The sequence below is a fragment of the Leptinotarsa decemlineata genome, unplaced genomic scaffold, assembly GCF_025532065.1.
Source record: "Leptinotarsa decemlineata unplaced genomic scaffold, Ldec_3_MD MMD2_tig00026314_RagTag_RagTag, whole genome shotgun sequence".
In the NCBI taxonomy this organism is placed as follows: domain Eukaryota; kingdom Metazoa; phylum Arthropoda; class Insecta; order Coleoptera; family Chrysomelidae; genus Leptinotarsa; species Leptinotarsa decemlineata.
Genome location: NW_027412684.1, coordinates 5,718,872 through 5,735,797, shown reverse-complemented (window position 1 = coordinate 5,735,797; position 16,926 = coordinate 5,718,872). Strand labels below are relative to the sequence as shown.

At 34.8% G+C, this 16,926-nt stretch overlaps 1 protein-coding gene across 2 annotated transcripts in view; it reads right to left on the bottom strand.

Annotated features, from left to right (window-relative positions):
* The window catches only part of LOC111504605 (uncharacterized), a 346,996-nt gene that overhangs the window by 175,706 nt on the left and 154,364 nt on the right, over nucleotides 1-16,926 (bottom strand). For both annotated transcript variants that reach the window (XM_074181482.1, XM_074181483.1), the window contains exon 2: nucleotides 13,983-14,300. In XM_074181482.1, the coding sequence (XP_074037583.1) occupies nucleotides 13,983-14,085 (103 nt within the window). In that variant the 5' untranslated portion in view covers nucleotides 14,086-14,300. The remainder of the gene's footprint in view (nucleotides 1-13,982; nucleotides 14,301-16,926) is intronic.

The following is a 16,926-nucleotide window of genomic DNA, read 5'->3' as shown; positions in this document are numbered from 1 at the left end:
TTCATACACATACTTTATTCTATTTCACCAGAAAATAAATTAAGCGGCCTGACAAACCAATGCGATGATGGAGAAAGGTTACATTTCTCTTAGTGAGTGAATTATTTCAAAGATCGAGGTCGCACTTTTGTTTTGCGTTGTCTTGAGCTAGATTGTTACTCAACCATTTCTCCACAATATGGGACTACTGGACATACCTCTATGCAGGATGTGTCAACAGGAAGATGAAACTGTCAGGAATGTTCTATGCGAATGTCCGTCCGGAGTTATCGTCAATAAGAGTGTGTGTGTTCAGCGAGTCTTGGCCTACGCCTGCCGATATAAAAGAGATGTCTTCCAGAGACCTGTCCACCTTCCTGGAAAGGACAGGATGGACGATGACCTAGGAGGACAACTTCTTGGGAGGATGTACAATGGGTCAGATGTGGCCTTAGTGCTGTAGGCCTACACTCACCTTCCCTACTTTACAGATACTCAACCATTTCAAAATAAAAATCGATAATAGTAAACATACTTTTGTTCAAGTCATCAATTTTATCAAACACCTTCATTATTTACTACAAGCCAGGGTACCAAGCTTCGATCAGGAATTTGATATGAAATTGTGAGTAGTTGAAAGAAAGTAATCTGAATTATGAGAGGTTGACAGATAAGTCATAAGCATTTCACAGTATTCGTGACTGTTCTGGAATGTTCCAAGTTGTTTCTGAATGTCCTAGACTATTTTCGAACATTCACAATAGTCCAGAATATTTTGGTATTATCTGAAATGTTTTTCAATGTTCTCAAACACTCTCTGATGTTCTGAATTGTTCTATATATTCCTAGAAATCAAACCTTCCATTCCACGTTATTATTCCACGTTAATATGGGATATTCTATGATGTTCTTGAACATTCCAGAGTGTTCTGGACATACAGATATCGCCTACATGAACAATATAATATTTGGGGAAATATCCATATAAAATTTCACTTACATGAAAATCCGCCATCCTAAGTTGTACTTCCCGAAGTTTCGAGTCAGAAACATTTGTCTCTCACGTCTCATCAGCGCCAATTTCATTCTTTGAAGATAAGAACACTCGATTTTCTTGCACAATAAGAGATAAGTCTACTCATGTTACGATGACAGATCGTAATGACATTCATACCTGAATTTAATTCAATCCAAGCCATAGGATTTTTTCTGACATTCGAAGAGGAGTATTATTAGGAAGTTTTCGTCATTTTTTGTATGAAGACGAGGAGATAGAAAGCCAAGAAGCTCATTTTCTCAAAAACTAATCTCTCGTAAAAATATTCTCTCAATTTGAAGGCATTTTCTATAGCTGACATTGAATAAAATTACCGTAAGATTTTCATGACGTACTGTCATCATGAGATTGTCATCTCAGGAAGTCATAAAATTGAGCGGGTGTGCAGAAAGTTAATGTGGAAAATCGCACAAAACATTCATATCATCGGAAAAGAAAGTTTTTGACATCTTTCAAAGAAAGAAAGTAAGCAATACATTTCAAAAAATGAAGTCTTTACAAAGAGTAGTAGCAAAGTTTACCGAATACTATAAGTTGGTTCACTCCAAGGAATTCGTTTGTCGGTACGGCTCAGGATTGCATTTTTTGCGATTTCCATAAATCATATCGCCGACAGACGATGTCTGGAAGCCGCCGGCCGCATGACAGTTATACGAGGGCAGTTCCTATTCGCGATATCTACAGGGGACGTTCCGAAGTTGAAACTTCGCTTGCTCGGTTGTATCAGACAGATAAACAAAGATACGAAAGTAGTTGTTTGTCGATCAACTTCTAGAAACATGATAGATAAACTCATGAATAAATGATCTAAGAAACAGATCAGAGTGATTTACTGATGAAATGATAAACATACATTCAGAAAAACATGTTTTATTAACAAAAATAATACAATTATATAATGTTATATGTTTATAAATGATTTAAAATATTCAATTTTACATTGCATGATTTATGTTTCCTAACAATCTTCATGTCCTGGTTCATGAATTTTAAAGTAAAGTATATCCGAACTCTTGTATATAAAGATATATAATAATCGAAGAGGAATTTTTGACATGGATGTGAGAAAAGAATTTTCGAATATTTTGTTTTCAAATACTGTCCAATTCCCTTCTCACTGCCGATTTTATCAAAATTTTCAATGAATATGTTTTCCATCTCTATTACATGGTCAACAATATCTCTTGATGGGAACTTGGGAAGCCAACGTGACTTTCATTTTTTGAAAATTATTTCGATAAATGTGGTCATTATTAAGTTTAAGAGCCAATTTATATTGTTTAGTTCTATCATAATTATACATTGTTTCTATGTAATGTTTTCTTGTTTCTCCACCCTGAAGTAAAAACTGATAGGAAAACAAATTGTTTCGTGTCGACTTCAGCAAGTGCGGGATATCAAACAAATATACAAGTTTATGATCGTCTATCAGAAATATGGGATTTTCGTCTGTAACATTCAAAGTTTTCACCAACTTCTGAAAATTTGAACCCTGATCGGAAACCACCCCCATGACATTTAGGCCTATACTTTTGCATCTTCGTACCGTTTTGAACAAAATATCTTTCAAATCATCAGAAGTTGCTGATGTCTTATAGAAAAAGTATGCAAGTGGTATTTTCCAATTGCTTGCCAAACCTCTGAACATTACTGTTAGAGCACTACTTGCTATGTCAGTAGAGGTCCCATTCAAACTTGTTTGGAAACCTACTATTTTGTCTCTGGAAATATCATAATAAAGATGAGATTTCAAAGATATTTCGTCTAGGCATAAAATACAATATCTTTCATTCTCCTTCATGAGCCCAATCCTGAATTCAATAACACGAAAAATAAAATCGTTGAAGCCTGGTTCAACAATCCAATTTTTCGTGAAACGATGAAGTGTACTTTTTGACGGTAATCTACAAATTGTTGAAAATTTTTTGTATGCTTTCGGACCAAGAAAATAAAGAGTCAATGCAAACTGTTTGAATTCGTCACTATACCTGGACCCTTTTGGTGCTTTATTTATCAAAGAAAGCTGTGCTTTCAAGAGCTTACAATATTGCTCAGGATATTTTCGATCCAGAAACTTGAAAACATCATCCAGAGTAATTCCGGTTTCGTCCAGTGCTCTTTTTGATGTTGAAGCTACTGTTTTCTCTAGTGATACAATTTTTTTTCGTAATGCCACTTTTCTTGGAGTTCCCGAAGAGAGTTTAGCAGATGTTTGGCTGCATTCATCTAAAAGAAAGATGTACGTACTTTCAATAATTGTTTTCTTGTCATCGTTTTTTTTTCCGAAGCATATAAAAATAGATCAGGTAAGTATATAATATAACGAAAAGATATTTCACCTCGTGATCCTAATTGATCCGTTTGAACCTGAGCATCAATGTAAATAAAATCCTTGCTAGTACCGGCAATGGCATCATCATCTGGAAGGTTTAAACAACAAAATTGATATTGTAAATTTCATATGTTAAAAAGTGGAATAAGATTTTTTCATCATTTGAATCTATAAACTTCACTGAACCAACCTTTCTGAGAACCATCTTGAGGCAGACGCAATGAAGGAACATCATAGCTATGAATACGAGAATTCACAATATCATCGGCTCTAAAATGTAAGCTGCAAATTTTAATTCTATTGTGACTCTGCTCTGGGGTAAGAGTAGCATATCTATGATTCCCAATGAAGCCTAATACATTTTTCCAACGTTGACACCTAAAAAAAAATTCAAGTATATCAATCGATAAACTGAACATTTTGAAAAAAGATTGAAATGAGTTTGGATTGGCAAATGCCGGCGGTATATTTCGTTATGAATAATTTTATACAACAAAACCATAAAAGGTATAGAAAGGTAAAATAAAAATTGATGGTGAATATATTGAATGCATACCTTTCACTGTACTTTGGGCAGCGGAAAAACGAAATACCTGGGCTTCCCACCGTACTCAGACAACCATCCACTGAGCAATACGTCGACATTTTCACAAAATAAATATTTCGAACTCCGAACGAACACAACACTATCACAATACCAAAGTTTACCGATTCTGTAGTCTTTGACAATACCAAACAATACGGACAACCTTTATATCTCGTGTGCCGACGAGAACTGGTAACTTCAAGCGACACACTGTACTACCTCGGCTGGTAATTACCCGCTGTCGCTAGCGGGCGGCGAGATTTCTCAGATGTCGAAAAATGAGCGAGTGACACGTCTTATAGTATTCTGTAGTCTTTGGTAGTAAATCATGCAAAGAAGTGTTTTTAGACTTTAATTACACGGAAAAAAATACTTCCGAAACAAATACTCTGATATGAACACTGAATTACACAGAAACCACTTTTCTCTTATCAGATTGTATTCCAAAAAATCGTTATGAAATTCAATCGGATATGATTCACAGGATTGTTACACAATAATATAGTGAATGAAAGAAGTGAAATTTCATTTACATGGAACACTGTACTCCTCACTGGTGAACTTTATGTCACGAATGACTTCATTCTACTCATGTTATCGTTTATTTGATTTAATCCCAGCCATAGGAATATTGTGAAAGGGGGAAGTGAAAGGGGTATAAATATAACTGGAGCTTCATTTTCAACACCCTGATACGTTTTTTAATCACCAAGTGATCATGTTCAAGAGAAAGATTAATTTTCTTCAAGAGTAAGTTTGATCTTTCTCTTGAAGGTGATCACTTGGTAATTGAAACATGTGTCGAGGTATCAAAGATAACGGTTTGGTGTTGAGATAGATAGTAACATTCATTACTACCCCAAAATTTCCAAACAGTGCATCACAAGTGAACGGGGTATATTTTTAGGAGAGTAGAAAACCAAAACCTTTCTTTCCCAAAAATTAATCCCTCATAAAAATATGCCCCTTCCAATGAATTCAATTCATTTATAGTCATCATTTCACATTCTAATCTAAATAACTGAACTTTAAAAATTCAAGCCAGTCTCGAATATACCTACACTGTAGGTTAATGGACTGACGGCTATCAGAAAACAACTACTTCCCTGGCTAATACCACGAAGGGCGTTGGATTATATCCGACAGGCGTCAGTGCAGGAATCTTCACAATTGGCATGCAATACAACTGAAAGAGTCGACCTTCAATTTTGGAACGGGCACACTTGCAAACCGGTTTCGGGCTCATTAGCCACTCATCAGTGCAAGATAGTGGCCATCATCGACCTAAAGTCAATGATATTCCATAATTGAAAATCGGAATCCTTTCAGAGTATTTAATTCCTCTTCCTAAGTTGGAGCGAACAACAAAATGTCACTCCATCCACTGGACGAGGTATCTATATCCGAAATTTCCCGATTCCTTTGAATAAGAAAGAAAAACTTTCTTATTAGTCAGTGGGTTATGCTTGGAGACAGTAAACAAATCTAAAGAAATGAACTTTAAACGTTCAAGCCAGTCTCGAATATACCTACACTGTAGGTTGAATGGACTGACATCTATCAGAAAACAAGTACTCCTCTGGCTAATACCACGAAAGACGTTGGATTATATTCGACATTCTGTCCATTCTCTTTAAACCTTGTTCGGGATTTTATCATAAATTGACTTGGATCGCTTCTGATTTGTTTGTATTGAATTATATTTTGGAGAACACAGGTTACTGGTAGAAATGAATAAGATAATATGATTAGCGAAGAAATGTTAAGGTGGTGATATAGGTTTTCCCACAAGGTTTTTCTTGCATTCGAAAACCGACTGAGTTGTCTTAAAACGACTTCCTGCATCACTAGTATTTTTTCTCATTATATGGATTCTACAAAGTATATCTGTCAAAGGTATTGAATAACGATGAATGCTTTCATCTTTGATTGACTTTACGAAAAGACAAAACTTCACTTAATTCCACAGTCCAATTTTTCAAAAAATGAAAATGGATTTCACTGTCATCATTTGTGTTATTTGTTGAATATTCAGAGAATTTTTCCCGAAGCCCTTCATTTTTTGCCTCTTCAGTATCAATTAAACTTGCCAGGTTCACAAAATTGAAATATAACAAAAAACTTGTATCACCCAAACTCGATTTACAAGTGGAATTTATTATCCTGTCAAATGAAAATTGGACTGCCCTGGGACATCCTTTCCTTCGGGAAATAATCCATTAAAAGTTTCATCAGTCATGCATATTCAATGTAAGACAGGCCTCTATAATGCCGGTGTTTGTTTTCTTTCACTCTCTTTTCTTTCGTCCCATGTTTTACTTGAGAGTAATATTCAATTTTTTTCCCATTCCGCCTAATCCGCTTTTCTGTATAATGTAGTGGCTGCTCGTCAACAAATTTATTGTAATATAATGCGGGTTTCTCGAAAGTTTTTCCCGGAATTCTTCATGCTTGAGGCGATCCAACTCGATTTTATACACTCGAAAAAAGAATAATTCTTTGTGTAATCTATGGTTCGTCTCCAGTATTTACCGTCTCATTTCGAAATGTTCAAATACAGGTCCCCGAGTTGAAGAGATTATGGATGGATATATTTCCATTTGGCCATTATTGTTTCCATTTGGGTATTTTGAATGGAACTTTGACTTCGTTGAAAATACACAGAATTTGAAAGACACACTATGAATATTCGGAAATGAATGCAGGTCCAGACTCAATCAATATAGAAATGATACTTTTTGGAAGTAAACGTTTTGGCTTCATACTTTTTCATCATTATAACGAAAACGGGAAACGTCTCAAGCAAGGAGTGTATCAGAAAGACTAAACATAGACATAGATCAAACATAGAGGAATTTTCAAAACGAGGATCAAACCTCACATGGAAGGCATCAACTACAAGCCGATAACACCCCCCTTGAGCAATTTGAGTCACCGGAGCTCCTTCGCGATGGTGGAGCAGGGGAGAGAGATCTCTACCAGAGAGGTCTACCAGAAACTCAATTCCTTAAACGATCAATTCGATTAACGATCTCGTTGGCTCTCTGGAAGGTACGACAGGACTTCTGGAAAAATGGAGAGCCTATTTTTCTCCAAAACATATATAACTACAATTTATAAAAATTGTATGAATGCCTGTTTTGGAGAGGCGACACAAACGCATTTACAAATGCGCTTGCTAAGTCCGATAATATCCATACCGTAATATTTGGCATATAAGCTAATAGCAGAAGGTGCCAGAAGGCAGCACAGCTGTTTGAGAGTTTGAAAGTTTGAGTTCTCACTCATTCCTTCCTCCTCCACTCTCTCGAAGTGTTATGGCAGATGAGATACACATGAAACGTATAATAATTCGTGAATGAAGTATTTTGATTTTCATAAATCGGTGGGATTACTAGTTTTAGGTTTCCGGCAGTTGTATCGCCAACAGCTTATGCAGGAATAACTTCAGTGAAGAATCCTGCACTGACACCTGTCGGATAAAATCCAAAGCTCATCGTAATATTAGCCAGGGGAGTAGTTGTTTTCTGATAGGTCTCAGCCAATCAACCAACATTGTAAGTAAGTTGAGACTGGCCTGAAAGAATTGTTCTTGTAAACAATATGATTTATAGTCACTCTCTTATACGAGAAATTTTGACAAATTCGGATATGGGATTGGATACCCCGTTTACAAGCAGATGGAGCAATGACAAACATGTTATTTGTCGTTTGTTTCAGCCTAATTCGAGGAAAGATACTCTAAAAGAATTCCATTTTCGATTATAAGAAATCATCGCCGTTGTGTTGATGATACACACTACCTTATTCTGTCAACTGGCCAAACAGCCCGAAACTGATCTGCAAGTGTGTTCCAATAATTGAAAATCGATTCCGGCAGTTGTATCGCCAAAAGCAAATGCAGAAATAACTTCAGTGAAAAATTCTGCACTGACACCTGTTGGATATAATCCAAAGCCCTTCGTGGTATTAGCCAGGAAAGTAGTTGTTTTATAGGTGTCAGTCCATTAATCTACAGTGTAGTGAGACTGGCCTGAACGAATTGTCCTTGTAGATAATTTGATAAATGTTATATGATCTGAAGGTTTTTTATGAATATAGTTAATCATTTTGATGAAAATATGTTGAGATCCAGTGACGTTACTTGTGATAGCATTGAGGTGGCGTTGGACATGGATAGGAGTTAAGGTTGAAAAACGGAAATGAGAATTTCCTATAGGACTGACATGACTGATATTGAGAAAATATGAATTAATTTTTTATTCATCTTCAAGTTCCTGGGGAATTTCAGATGGTTTATTATTTCTTGAAACTCCAAGAGACCTAACCGTGGTCCACTTGATTCCTGAGTTTTTGTTCGTGAGACAAAACTTAGGTATGCTTTTTTTCACTGCTGTGGTATAGTTGTTGATATCTTTATAGTATTTCCAATCAATTGAAAGTTATGTACTTTTTATATCTCTTCAATGACTTATCTCTGATTTATATGATTTCTTTAATATTATATGTTAACCAGGGTGCTGGTGGTTTGGTAGTTCTAACAACGCAGACAGAAGCATGAATATCAAATAGAGCTATTATGTTTTTTTTTGGAAAAAAAGTTTTTGGCTTTCTACTACTCCATCTTGATAAAAAAAATGTGGGAATCTTCCAAAGAAAGGAAAGAAGTAATCAATTCGAAAATGAGTAACCATACATGGAGATCATGCAAAGAAACAACTTTCAGACACAAACTGGAAGAAAGCCCTCCTGAAACAGCTACTTTCATATAAACATTGAATTACACGAAAGAAGAAAATTCTTTCGAAACAAATACTTTTATATGAAAACTGAATTATACATAAGATACTTTTCACTACTCAGTTTGTATTCCAAACATTCGTTATGGAATAATATCAGATATCATTCACAAGAGTTCTACTTTAAATGAATGGTAACAAATTGCACTTACATGGAACACTTTCATCCTCACTGGTAGACGCCGATGTTTCACTGTAAAACACTTGTCCTAGTTTGTATCTGAAAGTTGCTTTTTTGCATGATCTACACATCCATATATAGTTACTTATTTTAAAATTGATTACTTCCTTCCTTTCTTTGGAAGATTCCCACATTTTTTCATCAAGATGGAGTAGTAGTAAGTCAAAAACTTTCTTTCCCAAAAATTAATCACTTCTAAAAATATAACCCCTTCAATTCAGCTATTATGTTATTATTGAAGAAAGTTAACATTTCATCTACGTTCTCCAGAGTGTAGGGACCTCTGTTATTACCTACAGTGGTATACAGATATATGAGGGTCAACATTATCAATCATATCAGTTTATTGTATTCGTTTGAAGATTACAGTGTTGGTTACAATTGCAAATGGTATAAAAAATAGGAAGTTTCATTTCTCAATTTTCATCATAAATTCAACTTGTGATGCACTGATTTGAACCTTTGGTGTGGTAATGAATATTACTGGAGTTTTTTCCCAACACCAAACCGTTACTTTAACACCTCGACACGTGTTTCGATCACCAAGTGATCATCTACAAGAGGAAGATCAAACTTTTTTTATCTTCCTCTTTAATATGATCACTTGGTGATCGAAACACTTGTCGAGGTGTTAAAATAACGGTTTGGTGTTGGGAAAAAACTTCAGTGATATTCATCATAAATTCAAATAGAAATGTGTAGACTTCCTGAGCAAGGAATGTGAGTGAAAAGACTGAAGTGCGTAAACTCAACGTTAACAGAAACAGTCTGCTGAAATTTGCGTTCATGGCAACTACGAATACATAATATATCATGACAAAGTACATAATATATTATGTGATTCTCCAACTCTATAGGTACGTCTTCTTATCATTGATAAAGCAAATAGAGCTGCAGAGTATGATTCAACCTCTCTTCTCGAAAGAATTGTTTTATTAAGTGGTGAATTCGATTGATTTTCAATTCTGCTATTTAGCGAACTTGTAGGAAAGTCAATGAAGTTTATATTTTCGTTAGCCTCGTGGACGATGACGTTCAGAAAATTTAAGTGAAAAACAGGAAATTCAAAGAAAGTAACAATTGAAATCCAAAGTTGTTCGACGAAAGTTAGAAAGTTCTCCATTATAATGTGAATACGTGTTATTCATTGTTTGTGGAAAGTTCCACGTGCTGTCTAGCGTTCATTTTTGTCACGATTCGAAGTTGTGTATTGAACATTCATTGACGTATTTTGATATGCTGATAAGTGTAAAGCATCTATCGAGTTTGGATATCATCATCGCTCTTCTATTTCATGCTGTTTCAGTTTGCCGTGATTCAAACGTCATGAACAAGAAACATTCGGTATTCAATGAGATTGGCATAACTCCAAACAATGTTCTTTCAAAAATAATGTATCTTCCACTGAAGAACAGAAAACTGTTTAGAAACTCATTTAGTAAAACAACTGATTTCAAACGTTGATTCGAAAACTTGAACTCAATTCACATGAAATGCATTTTCCATCAGTGGAAACTTTGGACTCACGTCTCAAGACTCATGTCTATATGTTCTGCAGCAGACATCTTCGGTAGTATGTGAGTTGATTGCGAGGACGAAGATAGTATTTCGAAGTCTCATCAACGACTATTGCTGAGTCAGTTGTTGCTGAGACTTCGAGATACTCGCAGTCAATGCATATAACACTGAAGATATTCGTCGCAATAACAGACGAAACGTGTAGTATTAATTTCCACTGATACATATGCTTTCATTATTCCATAAGGTAAAATATTTTTATTTTATAGATAAATATAATTGATGCAAAAGTTTCTTCACATAATGTATTCTGACATACATGTGAATAGCACTGAGTTGTTCTTTGTGGGTAAGCATTTTTCTGTCAGTGTGGTCAGAACCTGTTAGGGATATTTTCATTTCCTTCATTCTGATTTTCAATTTCGTCAAGAATTCTTCATGATTTAGATTGAGTTTTTTCTATAATCATCTCCCTGGAATTCTCAATGTTGTTTCATATACCATTTCAGCACAACTGATTCCACCCGAATTTTCTTTTGAAAGAATTTCTACACCAAGTAATATCCTTGATGAATCAGCTGACCAACTCTCAAAAGAACAACATTTTATTGTACCAAGTATGGTAGAAAACAGTTCCATAATGCTAAGATCCCAAAACTATCAGAAATTCTTCAAATGAAAAACTCTCAAATTGTCTTATTTGGCAGTTTTTCCAGCTGGTGCTCTAAATCTTGTGATCAAGACAAAAGTTATTGCTACTTTCTCAACATACATATCTGTCATCGGAAATGGTTCTATGGCTTCACGAAAACAACCATTTGATATAGACAATGGATCTACTTTATCAATATTCATATGATCGAATCTGGCTTCTGAAGTTCCATACTTTCCTAAAGGAACATCAAGACAAGGAATGCAATTTTGGAACCTTTGATATTCTGTTCCATTTTAGGTAAGATATAATCTAATTCATTCTGTCCAGTAAATAAACTTACCTTCATTTACAGCCGGTAAATTAAACATTGCGGTGCCTGATAGCCTAATATCAATCAATCAATCAATCAATCAGAATATGCTTTATCATCAAAGAATAACATTTTGTTGACAAAGCCTGTATAAATAAAATAAATTAAATTATATGAATAACATTTAGATAATTATTTACTTAGCATACATAGTATACGTAGTCATTACTTTATAAAATTAAATTGTTAAAAAGCAATCGATCACTCATTTAAAATCTAAAATATAACAAACAATAGTAGGTAAATGATATCAAAATGTGAAGTTTGGGTATATTTATTATTAGTCTATTATATCCGCATAATATTCTTTCAAACTATAATAGGTTCTATTGGAAAGAACTCTTTTTACAGCTTTTCTGAAGCCAGTGTTGGACTGTATATTTTTGATATAATTTGGAAGGTGGTTGTACATCTTGCAGCCGTTATATATAATGGAGTCCTTAACTAGAGTGGAATATGGTAACGGTAGTTTGATATGGTTACTTTGGCGGGTGGTATATCTACTATCTGTAATGAAATTTTGTTTATGTTTATAAATGAGACACTGTTTCAAGTATAAATATACACACTACCGTGAGAAGGTTATGTTGCTTGAAGTAAACTCGAATCGTGAAATTTTAATTTACAGAGGTATCTCAGGGCTCTTTTTTGTAAAACACTTTGAAGAACATTTCCACTGCACACTCCCCAGAATGGGATACAATATCGCAAATGTGACTCTATCAAGGAGTAGTATACTGACTTTGCGATTGTGTAACCTAGTTCGTTTGCAGCAATTTTTACAGCATAACAACCAGAGGACAATTTTTCATTCAGGTTGACATGTTCATTAAATTTGAGACCGTTGTCAATGTATAGTCCTAAGAATTTAGAAAACACACTGTTTTCAATGATCTGGTTGATATAAATATCAGATACTGCGCATTTGAAGGACACTATCTTGGTTTTTAATATATTGAAGGATAAAAGGTTTGAGTCGCACCACTCTTTAACCTTTATTATATCCGAATTGATGACCTGTTGAAGATCGGCTTCCTTATCTTTATGCCACAGTATGGTGGTATCATCGGCGAATAGTGTGAAACTTCCTGAAATGTCAAGAATCGTCAAGTCATTGACATATAGTAAAAACAAAATTGGACCTAAGACTGATCCTTGCGGAACACCACATTGTATATTACGTAAGCTTGACATTGTTTTTGTTTTTACTACTTATGTGCGGCCAGATAAATATGTCGTAAACCATGAATGTGCCTTATTTCTAAATCCGTAATGGTGGAGCTTTCGCAGCAGTATCTCATGATTCACACAGTCAAAAGCTTTCGATAAATCACAAAACACAGCCGCCGCAACTTCCCCATCATTGATTCCAGTATATATTTCATATAAAAGTGAAAAAATTGCATCATTTTTGTTCTTATTGCACTGAAATCCAAACTGTTTGATGCTCAATATATCACACGCCTGCAAAAAGTCAAACATTCTTTTCTCAACGAGTCCTTCGATGATTTTGGCTAACGTAGGAATGAGTGAAATGGGCCTAAAATTTCTAGGAGAGCTCACTTCACCACCTTTATAGAACGGTATGACAATTGATGTTTTGAGAAACTGTGGAAATATGCCTTCTTTGAAGGATCCATTTATCAGAGATACTAGATGGTCCAGAGCATTATCTGGAAGATTTTCAAAGATCCTAACAGAAATGTCATCAAATCCTATTTGCAGTTTTATGTGTTCGGATTCAACTCCAAATCTACTTCTTTTTTGGGTTTTTTTCCTACAAGATCATTTATATATATATTTCATATAATATGTTGCCTAGCAAACCTCTTTCGTTTCTGAAAGTAGTGAAGTTTCAGTTTCGACTTTGGACCAGTTTTCACTCAAAAATGATTATTAGAAATTCCATCGAATCTGTTTAAAATATACAAGCTGTGTACACTATTGAAAAGAACAGAATCAAATATAGTAGGCCGTGGTAGAATGGAACCTGAAGTACCAAACATTTCGTCTACTACTGTGACAGACATCTTCAGTGGTACGTGCGTTAAGTGTGAGGACGAAGGTTATATATCAAAGTCTCAGTGACGGTTGACTATTTTCTAACACTTTATCAAATGGAAAATATTGGAAAACGATGGAATATACTTCTATTTATCTTTTGATACTCATCAACAATTGGATCTTTAACTTGTGAAATATATGTTTATACCAACTTAAGTGATTGAAAAATATTAGAAAACTTTTTTTTTTGAGGACAAAACATAAGCCCTACAGATAAGAAGATTAAACTACAGTTTGATCTTCCTCTTGAAGATGATCACTTGGTGATCGAAACACATGTCGGGGTGTTAAAAATAACGATTTGGTGTTGGGAAGGAACTCCAGTAATATTCATTACTACACCAAAGGTTCCAAACAGTGCATCACAAGTTCCAGGATTGCATATTTTCAATATTAAGATCTAATCGAGTATCAAATCATGCATATAATATAGGAACTTACCTAAATGCAAAACGAGAAGTAGAAGACTACAGGAAACCACGAAACTTGATGATATTTTATGCGAAGCGGCCGAGTTAATCGGCAAATAATGTCCTGCCCCCATTAGGAACGTGTTCTGTACACTGTCACTGAGTCAGTTTAGTGCATTATTCACAAGTAAAGTTTTCTAAGAGAATCCACACATGTACTTCTTTAGAATCACAAATTATTCACTGCTTAGCACAAGACTGCTTCTGTTTCATGTAAAATTTTTCAGTCCAGTTTCATAGATGAGCACTATTTTGTATTCATTCGATTTTTGGGAACGATGCAGTTCATCTGAAAAAAAATATTGAAAATTAATATACCCCTCTGTATTCAAATTCAAATAAAAAAACATTTGATTCCTATAATGTACAACCTGGGCTGAAAAGTCTCGGGCCTAACACATAGATGGCACTAGTCTTATTGCATCCATCACTTTTTCAGTTAGTACTAACCAAAAGAGAGCTGTTGAATTTTCATGATATTCTACTCATAAGTTCGTGATTTACTGTGCTGAGAGTGACACTACTTTTGTTATTTTCAAAACAATGGATCAAGAACAATTTCTTGTTTTGATTTTACACTACTTTTTGACTGGAAAAAATACCGTTCAAGCAAAGCAATAGCTTTGAAATTATTATGAACAATGGATGAAACATGGATCCATCACTGCACTTCGGAATCAAAACGATCGTCATCTGAGTAGAGAGCAACTGGTGAACCTCATCCAAAAACGTTTCCACCAACTTCCATACAATGGTTCAGAGGAGCTTCCATTGCCGCCCTCACATAGTTGAGAATCTCGAGAGTTATTTCTCTGTAATGCCTCATGTTATTCTTTCTCAAATCTTCTAATATTGTTGATTCTATCTCATACAATTTAGACTTCGAATGACCCCGTAGAAAGAAATCTACAGTTGTGGGATCCGGAGACCTTAGTGACTCATCTGTAGGACCTCTCCTGCCAATCCAGCGACCGGGAAAATGGTCATCCGAAAATTGTCGCACTAGAGCTGCACAATGAGGAGGTGCACCATCCTACTAAAACACTATTTCGTTTTCGAATAAATTTATATCCTTCTCAATTGCCCTATTGATTCACGGTATCATTCGATTCTCCAACATATCCAAATATTTATCACTAGTCAAATTATCATCGATGAAAAAAGGTGCCATGATGTGGTCACCTGAATTTTCCGCTCAAACATTCAGTTTTGAGGTCGTTGGGAATGAACTTGACGGTATAAATGAGGATTCGTATCACTCCAAGATCGACAATTTTACCGATTCACCTCTCCATTCAAACTAAACGTACATTCATCCGAAAAACAAATTTTATGCAAGAAATTTTGATGCAAGTTGATCCGTTCAGTGAGACTTTCACAAAACTCGACACATTTATCAAAATCATCTCATAGTTCTTCTTCAATTGATTATGTGCTATCAAATCAAAATAATGTGAAAGTTTGTATACATCATGAACCAGTGATTCAGATCACTTTATAATAACCGTAAACTTACACAACAAAGATCAAATAGTGAGTAATACATTTTGTACGCGAAGACTAAATGATGACGTTTTTCATAAAATTAATTTGCAACTAATTGAATGCGATTGGTTGAACGGGTCTAATGATGTGAATGAAATATACAGTAATATTGAGTCAAAATGTGAAACACTATTAAATGATATTGCGCCACTTGTTGAAATTGAGAATAAATCAAATCAAGTCCCTTGGTATGATGACGAAATCAGATCTGCTTCGAAACTTGGAGACAGGGGTTACAAAGAATTCATTTAAAGTATCGGCATTGACAAAGAGGAGTCCTGGAAGCGATATAAACTGAGACGGAATCAAGTTGTTGATATGTTAAAAATCATAAAGTCTCAATACTATGAAAACAAAATTGATGCGAATAGTGATAACTTGCGGGAAATGTGGAAAACAATGAAAATATTGATAAAATGTGACAAACAACCGTTAAATTTCAAATCTATCAATTTTAGTACTAATGGCGCTGTCGTCAAAGCGAGAACGGAGATACAAGCTGCTAACAACTTCAATTCATTTTTTGTTGAAAGTGTTGAAGATATCTCCAATTCTATTGTAAGTGTAAAACATTGGTCTCCTCAAAATCTAAATAATATAGAAACGAGATTTGTTGAATTCGAGAAGATTGATATAAGTAAGCTGAAGTCAATTATTTTTTCTCTCAAAAATAAAGGCAATGCTGATGAAGTGATATCTGCTACATTTTTGAATCAACATTTTTTACACTTGGATTTCATATCCTAAACTTAATACAAACATCAATGTCGTCCGGTAACTTTCCAAATATGTTGAAAAAAAGTACAGTTATTCCCATCCCAAAAATAAATAATTCAGTTAAAATGTCAGACTTCAGAGCAATAAATACTTTACCGGTTATTGAGAAAGTTTTGTACATGAACAAATCACTAGGTACTTTACTGAAAATAACCTGTTTATAGGAAATTAATCCGGATTTAGAGAACACCACTCGTGTGAAACTGCCCTTCAATTAACAGTTTCATAATGGAAGAATGAAATCAATAGTGATAAATTTACAGTAGCAGTGTTCCTTGATTTCAAGAGGGTATTTGAAACTGTCGACAGGCAAATATTACTTCGTAAACTGAGATATCATGGAATCGATGGAATAGCCTTAAATTGGTTCAAACATTATCTTAACGGCAGGTCACAAGTAACTAGACTGGGAAAATGTTTCTCAAATGAAATTTCAAACAATATAGGCGTACCTCAAAGGAGCGTCCTGGGACCACTGCTGTTTATAATTTACCTGAATGATGTAAATTATATACAAGGTTATGATTTTTTGAATTTATTTGCAGATGATACGTTACTTGCATGCTATGGACATGACGCTGTAGAAACAGTTG